The 17,602-nt window shown below is 50.9% G+C and overlaps 1 protein-coding gene across 1 annotated transcript in view; it reads right to left on the bottom strand.

Annotated features, from left to right (window-relative positions):
• Positions 1-17,602, bottom strand: part of ttll9 (tubulin tyrosine ligase-like family, member 9) — a 76,061-nt gene that overhangs the window by 44,013 nt on the left and 14,446 nt on the right. Inside the window, exons 3-4 of the mRNA XM_070894854.1 lie at positions 7,349-7,441; positions 3,035-3,146 (exon numbers count right to left, since the gene is read on the bottom strand). Of these exons, the coding sequence (XP_070750955.1) occupies positions 3,035-3,146; positions 7,349-7,441 (205 nt within the window). The remainder of the gene's footprint in view (positions 1-3,034; positions 3,147-7,348; positions 7,442-17,602) is intronic.

The following is a 17,602-nucleotide window of genomic DNA, read 5'->3' as shown; positions in this document are numbered from 1 at the left end:
AGCGAGGGGGGGGACACGGTGGGAGCGAGGGGGGGGACACGGTGGGAGCGAGGGGGGGGACACGGTGGGAGCGAGGGGGGGGACACGGTGGGAGCGAGGGGGGGGACACGGTGGGAGCGAGGGGGGGGACACGGTGGGAGCGAGGGGGGGGACACGGTGGGAGCGAGGGGGGGGACACGGTGGGAGCGAGGGGGGGGACACGGTGGGAGCGAGGGGGGGGACACGGTGGGAGCGAGGGGGGGGACACGGTGGGAGCGAGGGGGGGGACACGGTGGGAGCGAGGGGGGGGACACGGTGGGAGCGAGGGGGGGGACACGGTGGGAGCGAGGGGGGGGACACGGTGGGAGCGAGGGGGGGGACACGGTGGGAGCGAGGGGGGGGACACGGTGGGAGCGAGGGGGGGGACACGGTGGGAGCGAGGGGGGGGACACGGTGGGAGCGAGGGGGGGGACACGGTGGGAGCGAGGGGGGGGACACGGTGGGAGCGAGGGGGGGGACACGGTGGGAGCGAGGGGGGGGACACGGTGGGAGCGAGGGGGGGGACACGGTGGGAGCGAGGGGGGGGACACGGTGGGAGCGAGGGGGGGGACACGGTGGGAGCGAGGGGGGGGACACGGTGGGAGCGAGGGGGGGGACACGGTGGGAGCGAGGGGGGGGACACGGTGGGAGCGAGGGGGGGGACACGGTGGGAGCGAGGGGGGGGACACGGTGGGAGCGAGGGGGGGGACACGGTGGGAGCGAGGGGGGGGACACGGTGGGAGCGAGGGGGGGGACACGGTGGGAGCGAGGGGGGGGACACGGTGGGAGCGAGGGGGGGGACACGGTGGGAGCGAGGGGGGGGACACGGTGGGAGCGAGGGGGGGGACACGGTGGGAGCGAGGGGGGGGACACGGTGGGAGCGAGGGGGGGGACACGGTGGGAGCGAGGGGGGGGACACGGTGGGAGCGAGGGGGGGGACACGGTGGGAGCGAGGGGGGGGACACGGTGGGAGCGAGGGGGGGGACACGGTGGGAGCGAGGGGGGGGACACGGTGGGAGCGAGGGGGGGACACGGTGGGAGCGAGGGGGGGGACACGGTGGGAGCGAGGGGGGGGACACGGTGGGAGCGAGGGGGGGGACACGGTGGGAGCGAGGGGGGGGACACGGTGGGAGCGAGGGGGGGGACACGGTGGGAGCGAGGGGCTACAGGTGGAGCAGGACTACTGCAGGTGTGCAGGATAATAGGTCACGGGGTCAGGGGTAATATATTAGCATGGATAGTGGATTGGCTAACTAACAGAAAACAGAGTCAGGATAAATGGTTCATTCTCGCGTTGGCAACCAGTAACTCGTGGGGTGCCACACGGATTGGTGCTGGGGCGTCAACTATTTACAATCTATATGAATGACTTGGAAGAAGGGACTGAGTGTAACATAGCCAAGTTTGCCGACAATACAAAGATGGGAGGAAAAGCAATGTGTGAGGACATAAAAAATTTCCAAAAGGACGCAAGACAGGCTAAGTGAGTGGCAGATCGAGTATAATGTTGGAAAGTGTGAGGTCATGCACTTTTGCAGAAAAAAAATCAAGAGCACATTATTACTTAAATAGAGAAAGATTGCAAAGTGCTGCAATACAGCGGGACCTGGGGGTCCTGGTGCAAGAAACACAAAAGGATAGTATGGAGGTACAGCAAGTGATCAGGAAGGCCAATGGAATCTTGGCCTTTATTGCAAAGGGGCTGGAGTATAAAAGTCTTGCTACAGTTATACAGGGTATTGGTGAGGCCACACCTGGAATACTGCGTGCAGTTTTGGTTTCCATATTTACGAAAGGATATACTTGCTTTGGAGGCAGTTCAGAGAAGGTTCACTCGGTTGATTCCGGAGATGAGAGGGTTGACTTATGAAAAAAGGTTGAGTAGGTTGGGCCTCTACTCATTGGAATTCAGAAGAATGAGAGGTGATCTTATCAAAATGTATAAGATTATGAGGGGGCTTGACAAGGTGGATGCAGAGAGGATGTTTCCACGGATAGGGGAGACTAGAACTAGAGGGCATAGTTTCAGAATAAGGGGCCGCCCATTTAAAACTGAGATGAAGAGAAATTTCTTCTCTCAGAGGGTTGTGGATCTGTGGAATTTGCTGCCTCAGAGAGCTGTAGAAGCTGGAACATTGAATAAATTTATGACAGAAATAGATAGTTTCTTAAACGATAAGGAGTTAAGGGGTTCTGGGGAGCGAGCAGGGAAGTGGACCTGAGTCCATGATCAGATCAGCCAAGATAGTGTTAAATGGTGGAGCAGGCTCGAGGGGCTGTATGGCCTACTCCTGTTCCTATTTCTTATGTACATGGGCCAAACAGCCTGATTCTCGGGGGGTAGTCGGCCTGGAGGAGGTTACAGAGATAAGGAGGGACAAGGCCCTGGAGGGATTTGAAAAATCTGCTCCTCCTTTCAGACTGTTGTTAAAACTCAGCTCTGTGACCAAGCTTGTGGTCCCCGCCCCCGCGACCCAAGGCAGTGGGGTAGATCGTGACTCTGTGCAACATTGTACAATAGGAGCCAGCGAGTCTCAGCCTGTCAGTGCAGGGCGAGCTGGCTAACTATCACCCGTTCTACACAATCACACAAAGTCTCGCTCTACCTCAGAGAGCGGATAGTGTCAGTGCCAGTTGCCCATGTCACTGAAGGATACAAGAGGCAAGCTATCTGAAGGTATAATGGGTCTTGGGCAGTAGCCGAAAACAGGTGAATCCCTTCGGCACTCAATATGTTCCCTGCCTGTCACACACGACCGTTGCACGCGCGCCCCCTGCCCCTCGATATTATTCACTATTCAGACCTTCAGCGTAACTGAATATCGGACAGTGTGGGCGACGGCGGGGTTGTGCCGGCTGGGGTGGGGGAGTATGTGACGAGGATGTATAATGGGCAGTCGCTGCGTTACTGCCCATTTCATGCCAGTGCCCAGAACCAATGCCTCTCCCATTATTTCTAAAGCAGGATTGTTGTGACAAGCTCCATTTTGCGGTGAATCGGGTTCTCGGTTCGTACCTCGTAGTGATTGCGAAAGTGTGACACGCGAACATGCTCATCCATGTAGGTGTAGCCGAAGTTCTCTCTCAGCCAGCTGATGTCGCACCAGTAAAAGTCCCACTCCCCTTCACTGTCAATAAGGGAGAGCACAGTGACAAGCAGGTACAGGAACACAGCCAGCAGGGTACAAGCACACCAACCGAAACCACCGCAGGTACCAGGAACCGGGAAATATACAGCCACATCGCCGATCACCGTGCATTGGTGTCACAAACCAGTACGGGGCTGATGATTGACAGCTACAGAATGAGCACCCCTGGGTGGAGCCCAGATAGCGGTGTCAGGAGAGATCAGACTGCTAATCCCAGGGTCCAGGGTTCAAGCCTCTGTTTGGACTGCTCTTTGAGCAGATGAGCAGAGATTTTCTCCTTCGAGCAGAGAAGATATGGGGAAGATTTAATAGAGGTGTTCCAAATCACACACATGGCTAAGTGTGCAATGATCATTTCATGCCAGCGCTGCCATTTTCAAACGCCACACTCCAGCCTGCGCCCTGACTTAACCTCGCAAAGCTGAACACGAGCTCAACGGCATGAAGGACCACCCCCCCCCCCACCCCCACCTCCCTCCCCTGCAGCGCTACTTAAAGGGATCATGAATTACTTATAGGTTAGTCGCTGGATTATTTCTCCTAGCTGCTGGTTCAGCTGTACTTGTTTGTGGAGCTTTCCTATACTGGGCTACATTTTGAATAGACTGCCGGGACTGGCCTGGCTGGTGGTGGAGTGTTTTTCTGTTGATTTGAAAGCTTGTGCTGAAACAAGTTGTTTCCAGGCATGGATGGCCTGCTAGAGATTCCTTTTGGAACTGAACATGGCGGAGAAAATGAAGAGAGGCCACGCAGAGCAGGACAAGCTGCTGGAAGAGAGAGGGGGAGTAGCACTCTCAGCAGGCGGCCATATCTACAGAGGGACTTTAGGGAGCAATTTGCTTACCTTAACTTCAGCGACAACAAATGCTTGTGACGTCATCGCTTCACGAAAGAGGCTGTGACTGAAATCTGCCAAATGCTGCAGCCACGACTCCAAGCTCAAAGCAGGAAAAGGACTGCATTGTCTGTAGCTGTGTCTGGCTCCTTCCAAGCTGCTGCTGCAGAGATCAGCATCATCTCACAGTTTGCAGTACACTGCTGCTGCCGCCCATGCCGAGGCGGTGCACGCTGCAGCCGGGCCTTCTTGGCCCAGAGCTGCTCGAGGTGGTGCTGCCATGCCCCTTCGGAAACTCAGCGATCTTCCACCAGACATGCTGCAGCCATCGGGGCAGCACTGTGTAGGAGCACTAGTCACGCAAACAACAGGCACTAAGGGATTGCACAAGGATGATTGGTTGATATCGTATGTGTAAATTGATTGTTGACAAATTTAATAAATTTGTTTGAATCTTTGCAGTAGCTATCATTTCAGCTTTGTGCCCAGGAGAACTCTGTGACAGAGGGATGGGGATGTAGTGAGCACAGGAATCATAGAAAGTTACAGCACGGAAGAAGGCCATTTCGGCCCATCGTGTCCGTGCCGGCCGACCAAGAGCTATCCAGCATAATCCCACTTTCCAGCTCATGGTCCGTAACCCTGTAGGTTACGACACTTTAATTACATGTCCAAGTGCTTTTTAAATGTGGTGAGGGTTTCTGCCTCTACCACCCTTTCAAGCAGTGAGTTCCAGACCCCCACCATAGAAGAAAATTCCCCTCATATCTCCTCTAAATCTCCACCAATTACTTTAAATCTATGCCCCCTGGTTGTTGACCCCTCTGTCAAGGGAAACAGGTCCTTCCTATCCACCCTATCCAGGCCCCTCATAATTTTATACACCTCAATCAGGTCTCCCCTCAGTCTCCTCTGGTCAAAAGCAAACAGACCCAGCATCTTCAATCTTTCCTCATAGCTAACATTCTCCAGTCCAGGCAACATTTTTGTAAGTATCCTCTTCACCCTTTCCAGTGCAATCACATTGTTCCTGTAATGTGGGAATCTGAGGTTTCATTCACTTGAATTGGAGTTTGATGAGATGTTCACAGACAACCCATCTGGAAGGGAGATTGGCTGCCTGCCTCCTCCCCTCCCTCTCCCTCTCCCTCTCCCTGAGGCGGCATGGGTCCACGCCCTCCTGATGGCCAAGTTGTAAAGCATGGAACAGGACAGCATGAAATTGGCCCCCATACTGCCGGGTCCTGGAGGGCTCCTCCCGAGCGGGCAAGGCAGTGGAACCGTTGCTTCAAGAGCCCAATGGTCTGCTCGAAGATGTTTCTGGTGGAAGCATGGCTCTCATTATTATAGTGCTGGGCACGAGTGATGGGATTGTGGAAGGGAGTCATGAGCCAGGTGCAGAGTGATAGCACTTGTCTCTGAGCAGCCACCCTCGGGTTTGACATGGTGCCTGAAAGATTGCTGGCACACCGGACTGACACAGGATGAAGGCACCAAGACTGCTGCCAGGGTAGCGGGCATTGACCAGCATTGATATGTGGTGCCCGCAAAGCCATGTGGGTGCAGTCGATGGCACCTGCACCATGGGGAAGCCCGCTATCCTTGCAAAGCCACATGCTGTTCGTGCTACTTCTCTCTGCTCAGAGAGAAAACAACGTAATCCCTTCTCCTGGTGTAAAGAGCCTCAGTGACGCTAAGTGAGTGGGCACAAAATTGGCAAATGGAGTATAATGTGGGAAAATCTGGGGTTATCCAGTTTGATAGGAAAAATAAAAAAGCAAATTATTATTTAAATGGGGAGATATTACAAAATGTTGCGGTAGAGGGATTCTTGTGCATGAAACACATAAAGTTAGTATGCAGGTACAGCAAGTAATCAGGAAGGCAAATGGAATGTTGGCCTTTATTGCAAGGGGGATAGAGTATAAAAGCAGAGAAGTCCCATTACAACTGTAAGACCACACCTGGGGTACTGCGTACAGTTTAGGTCTCCTTACTTAAGGAGGGATATACTTGCATTGGCGATAGTTCAGAGAAGGTTGACGAGGTTGATTCCTGAGATGAAGAAAGGTTGAGCAGGTTGGGCCTATACACATTGGAGTTTAGAAGAATGAGAGGTGATCTTATTGAAATGTATAAGATTCTGAGGGGGCTCGACAGAGTAGATGCAGAGAGGATGTTTCCCCTCGTGGGGGGATCCAGAACTAGGGGGCATAGTTTCAGAATAAGGGGTCGCCCATTTAAAACCGAAATGAGGAGGAATTTCTTCTCTCAGAGGGTCGTGAATCTTTGGAATTCTCTACCCCAGAGAGCTGTGGAGGCAGGGTCATTGAATATATTTAAGGTGGAGATAGACAGATTTTTAAGCGATAAGGGAATATAGGGTTATGGGGAGCGGGCAGGGAAGTGGAGCTGAGCCCATGATCAGATCAGCCATGATCTTATTAAACGGCGGAGCAGGCTCGAGGGGCCAAATGGCCCACTCCTGCTCCTATTTCTTACGTTCAATACTCTTGCGTCTGTTGCTGTAGACTCCGCTGAAGGATCCGCTGGCGAAGAAATTGAGGGCCGCAGTGACCTTGAGGGCCACTGGGAGAGCCATGGTCGTCCTGCTCTCAGGCTGCAGGTCTGGGTCCAGGAGGAGGCAGAGTTCACCTCCTTGATGAAGCAGAGCCTCCAAATACACTGCTCCTGGTATAAGTGGATATAAGAGAAGTGTTCTCTGCAGACCCTAGGTGTGTAAGGCCTCCTGTTGAGAGCCCTCCTCCCTCTGTGCTCATCTTCTCCTCTGCCTCCTCTCCCTCTCCCAAAGATGCTCGAGTGCGAGGGGGACTGCCAGTACAACCCCCACAACTGTGACAAATGGTGTGAGCAGAAGCCTGCCAGAATGAAGGCGTTATCCACTTGTCCCAACACACCCTGTTACCGTGGAAAGTTAAAAGCAGTTTGTAGAGCTGCTGATGTTGCAGAAAGTTGCGAAGAGCCAGTCAAACTGCAGAGAAATGTCAGGTACAAGTAGTTGCTGATGACCATTTAAATACCGCTGCTGGAGCCTGCTGGTCATCGCTTGCTCTGCGGGTCACACTGCAGGCATCCCAGTAAGTGGGGTCCAGAGTCAAGTGAGCATTGCACTCACTGAGGTCACCAGCTGTAGAATCATGGCGAGCACGGATAGCATCCGCCCAGCCAAGGTGATGCCCGCTGACGGACCTGCCAGCAGGGACGCAAGTGCAGTAGCTGCCATTTATTACCAGACTCTTGCGGTAATGGCTGGCGGTAAAACCGGAATTTAAACGCCTTGACCCAAACTCCCCCTCCCCCAGCTTAGGAATAGTGAGGAACTCACTCTTTGACCTCAACCCATCCAGCTCGCTGCCGAAGGACATCGAGGAGCGTGTTGGACAACACACATTTGAATCGGATATAGTTGCGTTGCTCCCTAGTAACCAAAACAAATCGTTAACCGCATCATAACCAGAATGTATAGTTACCGCCCAGTAAACAGATTATACAGTTACCCCCGCCCCCCCAGTAACCAGAATATACAGTTACTCCCCGCAGTAACCAGAATATACAGTTACCCCCCCCAGTAACCAGAATATACAGTTACCCCCCCCAGTAACCAGAATATACAGTTACCCCCCCAGTAACCAGAATGTACAGTTACCCCACCCCCCCCAGTAACCAGAATGTAGTTACCCCCCCCAGTAACCAGAATATACAATTACCCCCCACCCCAGTAACCAGAACATATAGTTACCCCCCCCCTCAGTAACCAGAACATACAGTTACCCCCCCCAGTAGCCAGAATATACAGTTACCCCCCCAGTAACCAGAATGTACAGTTACCCCCCCCCCCCCAGTAACCAGAATGTAGTTCCCCCCCCCAGTAACCAGAATATACAATTACCCCCCACCCCAGTAAACAGAACATATAGTTACCCCCCCCTCAGTAACCAGAACATACAGTTACCCCCCCCCCCCAGTAACCAGAATGTACAGTCCCCCACCCCAGTAACAAGAATATACAGTTACCCCACCCCCCAATAACCAGAATGTACAATTACCCCAACCCCCCCAGTAACCAGACTGTACAGTTACCCCCCCACCAGTAACCAGAATATATAGTTACCCCCCCCAGGAACCAGAATATAAAGTTACCCCCTCCCCAACAAGTAACCAGAATGTACAGTAACCCCCCCCCCCCCACCGCAATAATCAGAATGTACAATTAACCCCCACCCCCGCGCCAGTAACCAGAATGTACATTACCCCCCCAGTAACCAGAATATACAGTTACCCCCTCCCCAGTAACCAGAATATACAGTTACGCCCCCCCCAGTAACCAGAATATACAGTTACCCCCCCCAGTAACCAGAATATACAGTTACCCCCCTCCAGTAACCAGAATGTACAGTTATCCCCCACCCAGTAACCAGAATGTACAGTTACCCACCCCAGTAACCAGAATATACAGTTACCCCCCCCACCCCCAGTAACCAGAATATACAGTTATCCCCCCCAGTAACCAGAATATACAGTTACCCCCCCCTCAGTAACCAGAATATACAGTTACCACCCCCCCGCAGTAACCAGAATATAGTTAACCCCCACCACACCAGTAACCAGAATATACAGTTACCCCCCCTTCAGTAACCAGAATATACAGTTAACCCCCCCCTCCCAGTAACCAGAATGTAGTTACCCCACCCCCCCTAGTAACCAGAATATACACTTATCCCCCCAGTAACCAGAATATAAAGTTATCCCCCCCAGTAACCAGAATATACAGTTAACCCCCCTCCCAGTAACCAGAATATACAGTTACCCCCCTCCAGTAACCAGAATGTACAGTTATCCCCCACCCAGTAACCAGAATGTACAGTTATCCCCCACCCAGTAACCAGAATGTACAGTTACCCCTCCCCCCGCAATAACCAGAATGTACAATTAACCCCCCCCCCCAGCCCTAGTAACCAGAATGTACATTACCCCCCCCAGTAACCAGAATATACAGTTATCCCCCCCAGTAACCAGAATATACAGTTACCCCCCCCAGTAACCAGAATATACAGTTACCCCCCCCAGTAACCAGAATATACAGTTACCCCCTCCAGTAACCAGAATGTACAGTTATCCCCCACCCAGTAACCAGAATGTACAGTTACCCCCCCAGTAACCAGAATATACAGTTACCCCCCCCAGTAACCAGAATATACAGTTATCCCCCCCAGTAACCAGAATATACAGTTACCCCCCCCCCCAGTAACCAGAATATACAGTTACCCCCCTCCAGTAACCAGAATGTAGTTATCCCCCACCCAGTAACCAGAATGTACAGTTACCCACCCCAGTAACCAGAATATACAGTTACTCCCCCACCCCCAGTAACCAGAATATACAGTTATCCCCCCCAGTAACCAGAATATACAGTTACCCACCCCCCCAGTAACCAGAATATACAGTTACCCCCCCCTCAGTAACCAGAATATACAGTTACCACCCCCCCGCAGTAACCAGAATATAGTTAACCCCCACCACACCAGTAACCAGAATATACAGTTACCCCCCCTTCAGTAACCAGAATATACAGTTAACCCCCCCCTCCCAGTAACCAGAATGTAGTTACCCCACCCCCCCTAGTAACCAGAATATACACTTATCCCCCCAGTAACCAGAATATAAAGTTATCCCCCCCAGTAACCAGAATATACAGTTAACCCCCCTCCCAGTAACCAGAATATACAGTTACCCCCCTCCAGTAACCAGAATGTACAGTTATCCCCCACCCAGTAACCAGAATGTACAGTTATCCCCCACCCAGTAACCAGAATGTACAGTTACCCCTCCCCCCGCAATAACCAGAATGTACAATTAACCCCCCCCCCAGCCCTAGTAACCAGAATGTACATTACCCCCCCCAGTAACCAGAATATACAGTTATCCCCCCCAGTAACCAGAATATACAGTTACCCCCCCCAGTAACCAGAATATACAGTTACCCCCCCCAGTAACCAGAATATACAGTTACCCCCTCCAGTAACCAGAATGTACAGTTATCCCCCACCCAGTAACCAGAATGTACAGTTACCCCCCCAGTAACCAGAATATACAGTTACCCCCCCCAGTAACCAGAATATACAGTTATCCCCCCCAGTAACCAGAATATACAGTTACCCCCCCCCCCAGTAACCAGAATATACAGTTACCCCCCTCCAGTAACCAGAATGTACAGTTATCCCCCACCCAGTAACCAGAATGTACTGTTACCCACCCCAGTAACCAGAATATACAGTTACTCCCCCACCCCCAGTAACCAGAATATACAGTTATCCCCCCCAGTAACCAGAATATACAGTTACCCACCCCCCCAGTAACCAGAATATACAGTTACCCCCCCCTCAGTAACCAGAATATGCAGTTACCACCCCCCCGCAGTAACCAGAATATAGTTAACCCCCACCACACCAGTAACCAGAATATACAGTTACCCCCCCTTCAGTAACCAGAATATACAGTTAACCCCCCCCTCCCAGTAACCAGAATGTAGTTACCCCACCCCCCCTAGTAACCAGAATATACACTTATCCCCCCAGTAACCAGAATATAAAGTTATCCCCCCCAGTAACCAGAATATACAGTTAACCTCCCTCCCAGTAACCAGAATATACAGTTACCCCCCTCCAGTAACCAGAATGTAGTTATCCCCCACCCAGTAACCAGAATGTACAGTTATCCCCCACCCAGTAACCAGAATGTACAGTTACCCCTCCCCCCCGCAATAACCAGAATGTACAATTAACCCCCCCCCCCCAGCCCTAGTAACCAGAATGTACATTACCCCCCCCAGTAACCAGAATATACAGTTATCACCCCCAGTAACCAGAATATACAGTTACCCCCCCCAGTAACCAGAATATACAGTTACCCCCCCCCAATAACCAGAATATACAGTTACACCCCCAGTAACCAGAATATACAGTTACCCCCCCCTCAGTAACCAGAATATACAGTTACCACCCCCCGCAGTAACCAGAATATACAGTTAACCCCCACCACACCAGTAACCAGAATATACAGTTACCCCCCCCCCTCCCAGTAACCAGAATGTAGTTACCCCACCCCCCCTAGTAACCAGAATATACACTTATCCCCCCAGTAACCAGAATATACAGTTATCCCCCCCAGTAACCAGAATATACAGTTAACCCCCTCCCAGTAACCAGAATATACAGTTATCTCCCCCAGTAAACAGAAAATACAGTTAACCCCCCCAGTAACCAGAATATACAGTTATCCCCCTAGTAACCAGAATATACAGTTAACCCCCCCCCAGTAACCAGAATATATAGTTATCCCCCCCCCAGTAACCAGAATATACAGTTACCCCCCCCTCAGTAACCAGAATATACAGTTACCCCCCTCCAGTAATCAGAATGTAGTTATCCCCCACTCAGTAACCAGAATGTACAGTTATCCCCCACCCAGTAACCAGAATGTACAGTTACCCCCCCCCCCCGCAATAACCAGAATGTACAATTAAACCCCCCCCGCCCTAGTAACCAGAATGTACATTACCCCCCCCCCAGTAACCAGAATATACAGTTATCCCCCCCAGTAACCAGAATATACAGTTACCCCCCCCCCAGTAACCAGAATATACAGTTATCTCCCCCAGTAAACAGAAAATACAGTTAACCCCCCCAGTAACCAGAATATACAGTTATCCCCCTAGTAACCAGAATATACAGTTAACCCCCCCCCAGTAACCAGAATATATAGTTATCCCCCCCCAGTAACCAGAATATACAGTTACCCCCCCTCAGTAACCAGAATATACAGTTACCCCCCTCCAGTAATCAGAATGTACAGTTATCCCCCACTCAGTAACCAGAATGTACAGTTATCCCCCACCCAGTAACCAGAATGTACAGTTACCCCCCCCCCCCGCAATAACCAGAATGTACAATTAACCCCCCCCCCGCCCTAGTAACCAGAATGTACATTACCCCCCCCCCCCAGTAACCAGAATATACAGTTATCCCCCCCAGTAACCAGAATATACAGTTACCCCCCCCCCCAGTAACCAGAATATACAGTTACCCCTCTCCAGTAACCAGAATGTACAGTTATCCCCCACCCAGTAACCAGAATATACAGTTATCCCCCCCAGTAACCAGAATATACAGTTAACCCCCCCCAGTAACCAGAATATACAGTTACCCCTCTCCAGTAACCAGAATGTACAGTTATCCCCCACCCAGTAACCAGAATGTACAGTTACCCCCCCCCCCCCCCCGCAATAACCAGAATGTACAATTAACCCCCCCCCCGCCCTAGTAACCAGAATGTACATTACCCCCCCCCCCAGTAACCAGAATATACAGTTATCCCCCCCAGTAACCAGAATATACAGTTACCCCCCCTCAGTAACCAGAATATACAGTTACCCCCCTCCAGTAATCAGAATGTACAGTTATCCCCCACCCAGTAACCAGAATATACAGTTATCCCCCCCAGTAACCAGAATATACAGTTACCCCCCCCCCAGTAACCAGAATATACAGTTACCCCTCTCCAGTAACCAGAATGTACAGTTATCCCCCACCCAGTAACCAGAATATACAGTTAACCCCCCCCCAGTAACCAGAATATACAGTTATCCCCCACCCAGTAACCAGAATGTACAGTTACCCCTCTCCAGTAACCAGAATGTACAGTTATCCCCCACCCAGTAACCAGAATATACAGTTACCCCCCCCCCCCCCAGTAACCAGAATATACAGTTATCCCCCACCCAGTAACCAGAATGTACAGTTACCCCCCCCCCGCAATAACCAGAATGTACAATTAACCCCCCCCCGCCCTAGTAACCAGAATGTACATTATCCCCCCCAGTAACCAGAATATACAGTTAACCCCCCACAGTAACCAGAATATACAGTTAACCCCCCACAGTAACCAGAATATACAGTGAACACCGCCAGTAACCAGAATATACAGTTACCCCACCCCACAGTAACCAGAATATACAGTTAACCCCCACCACACCAGTAACCAGAATATACAGTTAGCCCCCCCTTCAGTAACCAGAATATACAGTTAACCCCCCCCTCCCATTAACCAGAATGTAGTTACCCCACCCAGTAACCAGAATATACACTTATCCCCCAGTAACCAGAATATACAGTTATCCCCCCCAGTAACCAGAATATAGTTAACCCCCCTCCCAGTAACCAGAATATATAGTTATCCCCCCCAGTAAACAGAATATACAGTTAACCCCCTCAGTAATCAGAATATACAGTTAACCCCCTCCCAGTAACCAGAATATACAGTTATCCCCCCCCAGTAACCAGAATATACAGTTAACCGCCCCCAGTAACCAGAATATACAGTTAACCCCCACAGTAACCAGAATATACAGTGAACCCCCCCAGTAACCAGAATATACAGTTACCCCACCCGCCCAGTAACCAGAATATACAGTTAACCCCCACCACACCAGTAACCAGAATATACAGTTACCCCCCCTTCAGTAACCAGAATATACAGGTAACCCCCCCCCCAGTAACCAGAATGTACAGTCCCCCACCCCAGTAACAAGAATATACAGTTACCCCACCCCCCAATAACCAGAATGTACAATTACCCCAACCCCCCCAGTAACCAGAATGTACAGTTACCCCCCCCAGTAACCAGAATATATAGTTACCCCCCCCCCAGGAATCAGAATATAAAGTTACCCCCTCCCCCACAAGTAACCAGAATGTACAGTAACCCCCCCACCCGCAATAACCAGAATGTACAATTAACCACCCCCCCCCCCCGCCGCAGTAACCAGAATGTACATTACCCCACCCAGTAACCAGAATATAGTTACCCCCCCCCCCCCAGTAACCAGAATATACAGTTACCCCCCTCCAGTAACCAGAATGTACAGTTATCCCCCACCCAGTAACCAGAATATAGTTATCCCCCCCAGTAACTAGAATATACAGTTACCCCCCCCCCCAGTAACCAGAATATACAGTTACCCCCCACTCAGTAACCAGAATATACAGTTACCACCCCCCCAGTAACCAGAATATACAGTTACCCCCCCCCCCCAGTAACCAGAATATACAGTTACCCCCCACTCAGTAACCAGAATATAGTTACCACCCCCCCGCAGTAACCAGAATATACAGTTAACCGCCACCACACCAGTAGCCAGAATATACAGTTACCCCCCCTTCAGTAACCAGAATATACAGTTAACCCCCTCCTCCCAGTAACCAGAATGTAGTTACCCCACCCCCCCCAAGTAACCAGAATATACTTATCCCCCCAGTAACCAGAATATAGTTATCCCCCCCAGTGACCAGAATATACAGTTAACCCCCCTCCCAGTAACCAGAATATACAGTTATCCCCTCCAGTAAACAGAATATACAGTTAACCCCCCCAGTAACCAGAATAGTTATCCCCCTAGTAACCAGAATATACAGTTAACCCACCCCAGTAACCAGAATATAGTTACCCCGCCCCCCCAGCAACCAGAATATACAGTTACCCCCCCTAGTAACCAGAATATACAGTTACCCCCCCTAGTAACCAGAATATAGTTATTCCACCCAGTAACCAGAATATACAGTTAACACCCCCCCCAGTAACCAGAATATACAGTTAACCCCCCCAGTAACCAGAATGTACAGTTACCCCCCCCCCAGTAACCATACTATACAGTTACCCCCACCCAGTAACCAGAATATACAGTTAACCCCCCCAGTAACCAGAATATAGTTACCCCCCCCACTCAGTAACCAGAATATAGTTACCCCCCCCCAGTAACCAGAATGTACAGTTACTCTCCCCCCCAGTAACCAGAATATACAGTTGACCCCCCCCCCCCAGTAACTAGAATATACAGTTACCCCCCCAGTAACCAGAATATCCAGTTACCCCCCCCCAGTAACCAGAATATACAGTTAACCACCCCCCCCCCCAGTAACCAGAATACACAGTTACCCCCCCCCCTCAGTAACCAGAATATACAGTTACCCCCCCCAGTAACCAGAATGTACAGTTACTCCCCCCCCCCCCAATAACCAGAATATAGAGTTACCCTCACCCAGTAACCAGAATATACAGTTACCCCCCCCCCCCCCCCGCCACAGTAACCAGAATGTACAGTTACCCCCCTGGTAACCAGAATGTACAGTTACCCCCCCTAGTAACCAGAATATACAGTTATCCCACCCAGTAACCAGAATATACAGTTAACCCCCCCAGTAACCAGAATATACAGTTAACTCCCCCAGTAACCAGAATGTACAGTTACCCCCCCCCCCCCCAGTAACCATACTATACAGTTACCCCCACCCAGTAACCAGAATATACAGTTACCCTCCCACCAGTAACCAGAATGTACAGTTACCCCCCTCCCCCCCCGTAACCAGAATGTAGTTACCCCCCAAGTAACCAGAATGTACAGTTACCCCCCCCAGTAACCAGAATATACAGTTACAACCCCCCTCCCAGTAATCAGAATAGACAGTTACCCCCCCCCAGTAATCAGAATATACAGTAACCACCCCCCCACCAGTAACCAGAATATACAGTTACCCCACCAGAAAGCAGAATATACAGTTACACCCCCCTCCCAGTAATCAGAATAGACAGTTCCCCCCCCAGTAACAATATACAGTAACCACCCCCCCACCAGTAACCAGAATATAGTTACCCCCCCCCCAGTAAACAGAATGTACAGTTCACCCCCCCAGTAACCAGAATATACAGTTAACACCCCCCCCCCCCAGTAACCAGAATGTACAGTTACCCCTAACCCCCCCAGTAACCAGAATGTACTGTTACCCCTCCCTCCCACCAGTAACCAGAATATAGTTACCGACCCCCCCCCAGTAACCAGAATATACAGTTACCCACTCTCCTAAACCAGAATGTACAGTTAACCCCCCCAGTAACCAGAATATACAGTTAACACCCCCCCCCAGTAACCAGAATATACAGTTACCCCCCCAGTAACCAGAATGTACAGTTACACCCCCCCCACTAACCAGAATACAGTTACCCCCCCCCCACAGTAACCAGAATATACAGTTACCCCCCCCCCACAGTAACCAGAATATACAGTTACCCCCCCCCAGTAACCAGAATGTACAGTTACCCTACCCCCCTCAGTAACCAGAATGTACAGTTACCCCCCCCCCCAGTAACCAGAATTTACAGTTAACCCCCCCCCCCACAGTAACCAGAATATAGTAACCCCCCAAGTAACCAGAATATACAGTTACCCCCCCCTCCGAGTCACCAGAATATACAGTTACCCCCCCACAGTAACCAGAATTTACAGTTAACCCCCACCAGTAACCGGAATATACAGTTACTCCCCCCAAGTAACCAGAATATACAGTTACCCACCCTCCGAGTCACCAGAATATACAGTTACCCCCCCCAGTAACCAGAATATACAGTTACCTCCCCCCCAAATAACCAGAATATACAGTTATACCCCCCACAAGGATCCAGAATATAGTTACCCCCCCCAGTAACCAGAATATACAGTTAACCCCCCCCAGTAACCAGAATATATAGTTTAAACCCCCCCTCCAAGGTAATCAGAATATACAGTTACCCCCCCAGTAACCAGAATATACAGTTAACCCCCACCCCCAGAAACTAGAATATACAGTTAACACCCCCAGTAACCAGAATATAGTTACCCCGCCCCCCAGTAACCAGAATATACAGTTACCCCCCCCAGTAACCAGAATGTACAGTTACCCACCCCAGTAACCACAATATACAGTTACCACCACCCAGTAACCAGAAGATACAGTTACCCCCCCTAGTAACCAGAATATACAGTTACCCCCCCAGTAAACAGAATGTACGGTTACCCCTCCCCCAGTAATCAGAATATACAGTTACCCCCACCCAGTAACTTGAATATACAGTTACCCCCCCGCCCAGTAACCAGAATGTACAGTTACCCTACCCACCCCAGTAACCAGAATTTACAGTTAACCCCCACCAGTAACCAGAATATACAGTTACCCCCCCCCCCCAAGTAACCAGAATATACAGTTACCCCCCCCTCCGAGTCACCAGAATATACAGTTACACCCCCCCCCCAGGAACCAGAATATAGTTACAACCCCAGTAACCAGAATATACAGTTAGCACCCCACCCAGTAACCAGAATATATAGTTACCCCCTCCCCCCAGTAACCAGAATATACAGTTAACCCCCCCCAGTAACCAGAATATAGTTACCCCCCCCAGTAACCAGAATATACAGTTACCCCACCCCCCCAGTAACCAGAATGTACAGTTACCCCCACCCCCAATAACCAGAATATTTGGGCACCCCCCCCCCCCGTCCGAGTCACCAGAATATACAGTTACCCCCACCCCAGTAACAAGAATATACAGTTACCCCTCCCCCCCAGTAACCAGAATGTGCAGTTACCTCCCCCCCAAATAACCAGAATATACAGTTATACCCCCCACAAGGATCCAGAATATAGTTACCCCCCCCCAGTAACCAGAATATACAGTTAACCCCCCCCCAGTAACCAAAATATACAGTTTAAAC

This window comes from Pristiophorus japonicus, chromosome 12 (assembly GCF_044704955.1).
Source record: "Pristiophorus japonicus isolate sPriJap1 chromosome 12, sPriJap1.hap1, whole genome shotgun sequence".
In the NCBI taxonomy this organism is placed as follows: domain Eukaryota; kingdom Metazoa; phylum Chordata; class Chondrichthyes; family Pristiophoridae; genus Pristiophorus; species Pristiophorus japonicus.
The sequence above is the reverse complement of the archived record's forward strand: the minus strand, read 5'-3'. Positions and strand labels throughout refer to the sequence as shown.